This window comes from Aplysia californica, unplaced genomic scaffold, assembly GCF_000002075.1.
Source record: "Aplysia californica isolate F4 #8 unplaced genomic scaffold, AplCal3.0 scaffold00549, whole genome shotgun sequence".
Lineage (NCBI taxonomy): Eukaryota > Metazoa > Mollusca > Gastropoda > Aplysiida > Aplysiidae > Aplysia > Aplysia californica.
The window spans coordinates 234,480-242,458 of NW_004797819.1; the positions used below are offsets into that span (position 1 = coordinate 234,480).

The window sequence follows — 7,979 nt, forward strand, 5'->3', positions numbered from 1 at the left end:
AACTCTCTCTCTCTCTCTCTCTCTCTCTCTCTCTCTCTCTCTCTCTCTCTCTCTCTCTATCTCTCTCTCTCTCTCACGGGTTCTCCCTATGTGTTTTTCCTACAGCTCTGTAAACAAAAAGAGGACGACAGCTATGTGTGTGTGACGGACGATGAGTGTGGAGGATGCCTAGACGGTAAGAACGTAACTATTTCTAAATCTATATCTATATCTCTATGTGAGGCAGCGTGGTGGCATCAGGCTCTCGTCAAAATAATCAAAGAGAAGAAACTTGCATTTTTCCGCAGGTTTCTGAATTTTTATCAAAATTTTTTTTTTTTTGGCTCAACACTTTTCATGCCCATTAAAAAACTCATTTCTGTGTGGATTGTTCTTAAAAACGTTGATTAAAGGCACACAAAAATGTAAATTTTCAGTTTCCGCGGACTCAAAGCTAAGGGAATAACTAATCTTTGGCGGCCATTTTCTCACTAATTTTACCTCTGAAAACAGGTGACCCCCACCTCCTTCTTTCGCAAATATCTCAACTTGTATTCAAGATAAATGGACATTTTTTTTCATCCAAATAAAGGCAAGTGAACAAGCTTTAAGATGATACCGATAACTCTACATGCCCAAAATTGACGAGAGCCTGATTCCACCACGCTGCCTCACATATCTATATCTCTATCACTTAGCTTACTGGAAAAGTACAAGCTGTCATTTTTTAGAAGAAAAAGCATAACAAAGTCAAAGCCGATTTTTTTTAACTTCTTGTATATCACCATCAAAACAAATCATTGACCAATGAAATGTTTGTACAAAATATAGCATGTAAAATATAACGTTGACAGAAGTTTTTTTAATCAATTACATTTTGACTCAAGACTTGTTATATTATTTTAATTCTGAAAACCCGTCACTTTGACTGCCTAAAACTTCCGAACCGTTTGGCTTTATCCTTTCGGAGATGGACGTTAAACTAGGAGGTCCCGCCTCTGATAGTGCTGAGAGAGGCTTTAAACCCCATACCATTTTAATAAGAAAAAAAAAACTTTTGTTATTATTGTTTCTTCATATGGTAGCCTATTGGTGTGGTGAAATGTCTCCCAGCTCTCACAAGTAACCTCTTGAATAATCTAATAGCGTTGATAGAAACGTTAAACCTCATACCATTTTTATTAGGAAAAAACGTTTTTTAGTATAGTTTGTTCCTATGGTAACATATTAGAACTTGTGTGGTAAAATGTCTCCTGGCTCTCACGAGTGAGCAACACAGGCTCTCATGACACACTTTGTCCACAGGTCTTGTTTGTGCAGCCACCTCACGCCCAAAGACAGACTGCCCAGAAAACGACTGTGAGCCCGTCCACAAATGTGTGCCACCACCAGGGGACGCTCAAACCTGTGGCAACGCGCAATGCCGAGCGGGGTTCAAGTGCGAGAGCTACCAACCCCCCTGCCCGCCCCCGAGTTGCCCACCATTCAGTGAGTCCGCAGACTGTGTAATGCCCAACTGTCCACCCTTGCACATGTGCACAGACCTTCGACCACAGAGCTGCAGGGAGTTGCAGTGTTCTGACGGCACGCGGTGCAAAATGATCAAAGACAAGTGTGCTCCTGGTAAGCTCTGTAGGAAGACGAAGAAAGCGGAGTGTGTTCCCGTCTGCAGCCGGGAGTGTTGGGGAGCCCGCAAATGTAAACTCGTGTCCAAGTGTCCGTCTGACGGTGGAGAGTGTGAGCACCAGCAGAGGTGTGTGAGTGCACGAGTGCCACCGGGAACCTGCCCACAGTGCAAACCCGGTACGGAATGCGCATTGCGCAAACGATGCCGGAAGTGCAAGCCCCACCATGTTTGTGTGCTCAGCCAAGGCGTGTGTCCACATCTGCCAGCCCGGAAACTTGGCCCAGAATCCGCCACTTGCAAGAGAGAGATGGAACGATCGCCTTATCTGTGCGTTGCTGACACGGACTGTAAAAAACGTCAGAAATGTTGTACCTCTGTGTGCGAGCGTCAGATCTGTATGGCAGCGCAGGAACCTTAAGAGTTATGTCAGCAAAATTGTTGCACACTGAAATTAATAAGCTAGATCTAGTAGCCTACTTTTTGTATCAGAGCTTCGTTCAAGATAGATGGGTTTATTGCTTTCTTTACGTCAATTCGTCACAACTATTATTCGACTTTCTTATCCTTCTGGGGGGGGGGGGAGGGGGGGAGGGGGGGGGTTCCCATTTTGTGTCCATCTGAAAACTGCATCTCTTTGGGAATTTGTTCTGTATTTGTTGAAGCTTTTGTCTTTTGTGGTGGATTGTTTTTTCCTTATTTTGTGCGTTTTGTTTTTGTTGTATTAGGGGTGGGTTTGGGCTTTTTTTTAGGGGGTAGGGGAGGGGGGGTTGTTTTGGTGGGTTTTTGTTTTGTTTTTTGCCTTTTTGTTTGTGTGTTTGTTGTTGTTTTGTTTGTTGTTTTATTTGAGGGGTAGGGGGGTGGTAATCTCTGGCTTTCAATTTAGTATTATTGTTATTATTGTAATTATTATTATTTTTTTATTATTATTATTATCATTATCATATTATTATTATTATTATTATTATTATTATTATTATTATTATTATTATTATTATTATTATTATTATTATTATTATTATAATCAATTAGCTATCTATATCTGTATCAGTAAACAAGACCTTTTTAAAAAAAAACAACTGAACTCTACATAGCCAATGTACATGTATATTATATCAAATGTTGACACTTTTTGTATATGAAAAACAGTTTGGGGTAATCTCAAATGTCCCAGCCTCTTGTGTTTTCAACACCTAATTTCTTATTTCATTTTGTTTTAATTTTTTATATATAAATTTATATTTTTTTGGTAGGGGGTATACACAACACTTTATATGGGAATGGATTGAACGTTAAAGACTCTGTTTGTTTGTGTGTGTAAAGGTGGCGGTGGTCTTTTTTAATTTTAATTTTTTTCTTTGGAAAGGGGGGGCGGAGGGGTGAATGGGAGTGGTTGATTACGGGTGAATAGTATTTTTCCATTTGGAAAGGTGGAGGGGGTGGAAGCTATGTATATAATTCTGGTGGTGCCAAAGTTTACGTCACTTTTTATATTATGAAAAAAAACCTGACACACTCCAGACTCCCAGTGACAAGCGTGTGTCGGTGACACGGTGTGTAGGTGGGCGTGTGTCGGTGACACAGTGCGTAGGTGGTTGGGTGGTCACAGGGTCTGTGTCGGTGGTCACTGGAGTATGTTCTTGAGCAACAGATTCTAATCTTCTGGCGCTCATATGACCTACCTCAGAAAATAGGGCACTGCCCTGTGGCTACCGGCCATGGTATCTTTGGATTGCCCTTGTCTGTGATATTTTGTATCATCCATTTTTTTTATGTATTGATGTATTTGTGAAGCAGCGTTGTGAAATCAGGCGCTAGTCAAAATAATTAAACTCAAGAAACTGACATTTTTCTGCAGGTCTACGAATTTTTATCAAAGTTTTGTTTTTTGGCTCAACATCTTTCATGTCCACTAAAGAACATATTTATGTGTGGTTTTTACTGAAAAACGTTCATTAAAGGCATAAAAGATGTACATTTTTAGTTTCTACGAACTCTCAAGCTAAGGAAATAACGCAACTTTGGCGGCCATTTCTTTGCTGATTTTACATCTGAAACTAGGCAACCCCATCTCCTTCATTTACCAGTATTTTGACTTGTATCATAGATATTTTTGCTATCAAAAGCAAGGCAAATGGACAGGCTTTAAGAAGATACCTATAAACCCATATGTCCCAAAATTGATGAGCACCTGATTCCACTGCTTTGTGACACATTTATGTATTTATTTACTTCACTGTCAATCGAATTTCAAACGGATCGGTAAAGTAGAATTTCTTCATAATATTATTATTATTATTACTTCATTGAGTAGATGTACTCTTTAGACGTAGTGACGTCATCTAGACTGATGTCAGTTAGTCGTGACTGTAGTGATGACGTCATCAAGATTGTCGTCAGTTAGTGGTCACTGTTGTGACATCATCAAGATTGTCGTCAGTTAGTTGTGACATCGTCAAGATTGTCGTCAGTGAGTTGTGACATCATCAAGATTGTCGTCAGTTAGTTGTGACATCGTCAAGATTGTCGTCAGTGAGTTGTGACATCATCAAGATTGTCGTCAGTTAGTTGTGACATCGTCAAGATTGTCGTCAGTTAGTTGTGACATCATCAAGATTGTCGTCAGTTAGTGGTGACTGTAGTAGTGACGTCATCAAGATTGTCGTCAGTTAGACGTGACTGTAGGCCCTAATGGCGGGCGAAAGCAATAAATGATTGTCTAAACCCCAAGATCTAGCTAGATTGTCGTGCCAAAGGCACGCTGGCATGAGCCCGTGTTCAATAAATTGTGTCTGTTCCACATTACAAAAACACTTCAACTGTTGTTTGTTATTGGGGTTTTTGTTTTGTTTTATTTGTCTTGTGGGTTTTTTTGTGGGGTTTTTAGAGGGGGGGTAGGGGATTTTTTTGGGGGGGGGGGGGCTGTTTTGCTTTATATTTTTCTTTCCATCCCGTAACAGGATGCAAAAATTTTGCTGTTTGTCGTGGACCTAATCACTGGACAGGGCGCTGTAAGGTTTGCTTCACGTAATAAAGAACTACAGCGCATTTCCAATAGGTGTTCAACACGACACATTTACAAAAATTATATTCCATTTTAAAACTATAGTTCGGTCAAAAATTCGTGGTGCGAATTATTTTCAAATATCTCCTCAACTATCGAACATAGGTTCTCCAATTTTTGCACAGTGCCTAGTATCAATTTGTCTTAACAGATCAACATTTTTGTAAACACCTGCAAGTTGTATTCTAGAAAATTCCTTCGTAAATACTAATTTAAAAAATCCAAGTGCGTGGTTTCTAAATATTTTTTAATGTTTACAGCTGGGGAAAAAATATGATTTATTTAAGACAAATTGATACAAACTGCTATGCAAAGTATGGACGGCATTGATTCACCCGTTAAAGAGATATTTGAGGATAAGTTGCACCACGAACTTTTTTTTATCGAACCATAGATTTCTATCTCAAGTCACTGATAAAATACAGTGACGTTTGTTTCACTGTGTTTATGCTCTCCACGGACAGAACAAGGGCTCTCGTGGCCTAGAGGTTACGGTGTTGGCCTCTCTTTAAAAGGTCCGGGGTTCGATTCTGGATAGCGACCGCCACATTTTCTTCTCTAACATTGTCTCCTTTTACCTCTTTTCCTGCTCTATAGCAACGTTCTGTCGTCTGCTTTCGTCTCCACTTTCTGTCCTCACCCTCTTACCTCCTTTGCCCCCTCCTCTGGGCTCCTGACTCTTTCTGTTGCCTTTCTACTGCCACTCCTTGGCTCCTTCTTACTGCTGTCTTTCAGCCATACCCCTGATCTTCCGGTGGGAAAGATCTACACCTAGCCTTTTTGGACAACTGCGAAAAATCTCGGAGGTCCCGTGTGCAAGTTGCGCATGTTAAAGATCCCTTGGTGGTCCAAAATCGATAAGAGTATTCTTCGGTCACCACCAAGGCAAAATTAAAAATTTACTACCAACTAAAAAATGTTTGGTGTGTCGTGTGCGCTCATATGACCTTATGCAGCTGTGAGCACCGTAAAAACGCTTACCAAAAAAAAATAATTTTACAACGTGATTTCGGGCCGATTCGATAGCACAAATGAAGCTGTCTCGAAGATGCTTCTGCAGAAGGGCACGGTCTTGGCGTATGACGTCACTCGTGGTCAGTCAGTTCTGTGAGCATCACGAGTACTTCCAGCAACTTGAAAACGTCTTCGGAGACGACATATTGTTGAGAGGGACACACCCATGGCAATATACAGACACATCTGTGGGACTCTCTCTCTTGCCTGCAATTTGGCGATAGCCCTTTCTCGGTTTGCTTATGCCCAGTGCCCACTACGGCTGGATCGGGCCGATCGCCCGACTCGATCGCCTGAAACTGTTTTTTGAGGCGATCAAGTGGGACGATCGGATCCCATCCGTAGTGAGCACCCCGTATTAGTTGAGTCGAAGCATGGTCGCCGGCTCAAAACACTCGACTGAGGAAAGCATTATACGGGGTGCCCACTACGGATGGGATCGGCTGATCGGGCCGATTGCCCGACTCGTTCACCCCTTTACCCGTGCCCACTACTGCTGGGATCGGCCGATTGGGCCGATCGCCCCGGCTCGATCGCCTCAAAAACAAATGTTTTTGTTTTCAGTTTCAGGCGATCGAGTTGGGCGATCGACCCGATCCAGCCGTAGTGGGCACCGAGTATTAGTTTTCAATTTCATTCAGGCGATCGAATCGAGCGATTCGCCCGATCCATCCGTTGTGGGTACCCAGCGTCCTGTCACTTCATACCCCTATGTCGAGTGAACACTTTTCAGAGGATAGAAACTGCTCACCAACTGGTACATGGTATGCTCCAGAAAATACTCAGATTGCATTTTTTTTTCGCCGCCATATTGTGACCTCATTTTATACTCTGAGTATTTTTCAGCTTGGTGACATGAGCTCACTATATCACAGAATAAAGACAATCGGTCATGGCCTACATTCTAGCGAAGGTGGGCAATTAAACACCCCTTAAGTAGCTGAATGACTTGCGTAACATTTGTTTTTGTTGGGTATAATATAGACTGAGCCTGCCCCAGCACTGATAAACGTTCCCGTGTCTGAATTATTAGGGCCTATATGTGAGGCATCGTGGTGAAAGCAGACGCTTGTCATTTCAGAATAATTAAATCGACGAAACACGTCTTTATTCGCCAGTTTAGCAATCTTTATCGAATTCCTGTTTTTTGTACTCAACTTTTTCTATGTCCATGTGAAAACACATTCCGTGTGAATTTTATGAGAAAAAAAAACCCGTTGATCATAGGCACAAAATATGTAAACTTTTAGTTCTCAGGGACTCTCAAGATGTTGAAGTTATCAAACTTTGGTGGCCGTTTTCTCGCTGATTTCACCTCTAAAACTTAAACCCGGCGACCCTCACCTCCTTCAATCGCAAATATTACCTCGACCTCTATTCTAGATAGACGAGGGTTTTTTTTTTCATATAAAGCAAGGCCAATGAACAAGCTTTTAGATGCTACCCATTACTCCATATGCACAAAAATATTCCAGCGCGTCGTGACAGCTATGACTCGCCAAATAGGGCTGGGTAATGAGTCGCTTTAGCAAAATCTGAATAAAATGTGTCACAGCGCAGTGGCATCAGGCGCTCGTCAGTTTTTGGGCATTTGAAGTTTTTGGTACCATCTTAAAGATTATTTATTTTTCCTTGCTTACAATTTTTACAAATATCTAACTATCTTGAATGGAAGTCGAGATATTTACGATTGAAAGAGGTGGGGTCACCTTATTTCAGTAGTAAAATTAGGAAGAAAATGGCAGCCACAGTTTGTTAACTTCAATAGCTTGAGAGTCCTTGAAAACTGAAAAATAATATGTTCTGTGCCTTTAATCAACGTTTTCAGTATAGTTTACATGGGAAAATGTTATATTATGTACATAAGAGGTGTCGAACCAAATAGCAAAGATTCAATAAAAATTGCAAAACAGGCAGAAAAATGCCTATTTCTTCGATTTCATTATTTTGGCGAGCGACTGATTTCACTATTCTGCCTCGCATATGTTAGTGCACCTCTTCAGCAATTAAATGCATTATGAACCGCTTCAGCAAATGGGTTAGAGCCACTTCTACAAACGGGTTAGAACCACTTCAACAAATGGATGCACCCACTTCAGCAAACGGGTTAGGACAGAGGGTTTAAAGAGTCTGAATTGGGATAGTTTCAAAAGACATCTTAAGCATTTCTGTTCCTACAGGTCTATCCTTCATAACCTTTCAGCGTTATTTTTTTTATTATAGTTGTGCTGTGTCTACGTCTGAATGAAAATAGTCTGTGTGTGTGTGTGTGTGTGTGTGTGTGTGTGTGTGTGTGTG

The 7,979-nt window shown here is 41.2% G+C and overlaps 1 protein-coding gene across 1 annotated transcript in view; it reads left to right on the forward strand.

The window, feature by feature from the left end:
• LOC101863212 (zonadhesin-like) overlaps nt 1-2,024 on the forward strand; it is a 12,372-nt gene extending 10,348 nt beyond the window's left edge. The window contains exon 5 of the mRNA XM_005106678.1: nt 1,285-2,024. Coding sequence (XP_005106735.1) covers nt 1,285-2,024 — 740 coding nt within the window. The remainder of the gene's footprint in view (nt 1-1,284) is intronic.
• The last annotated feature ends 5,955 nt before the right edge of the window (nt 2,025-7,979 follow it).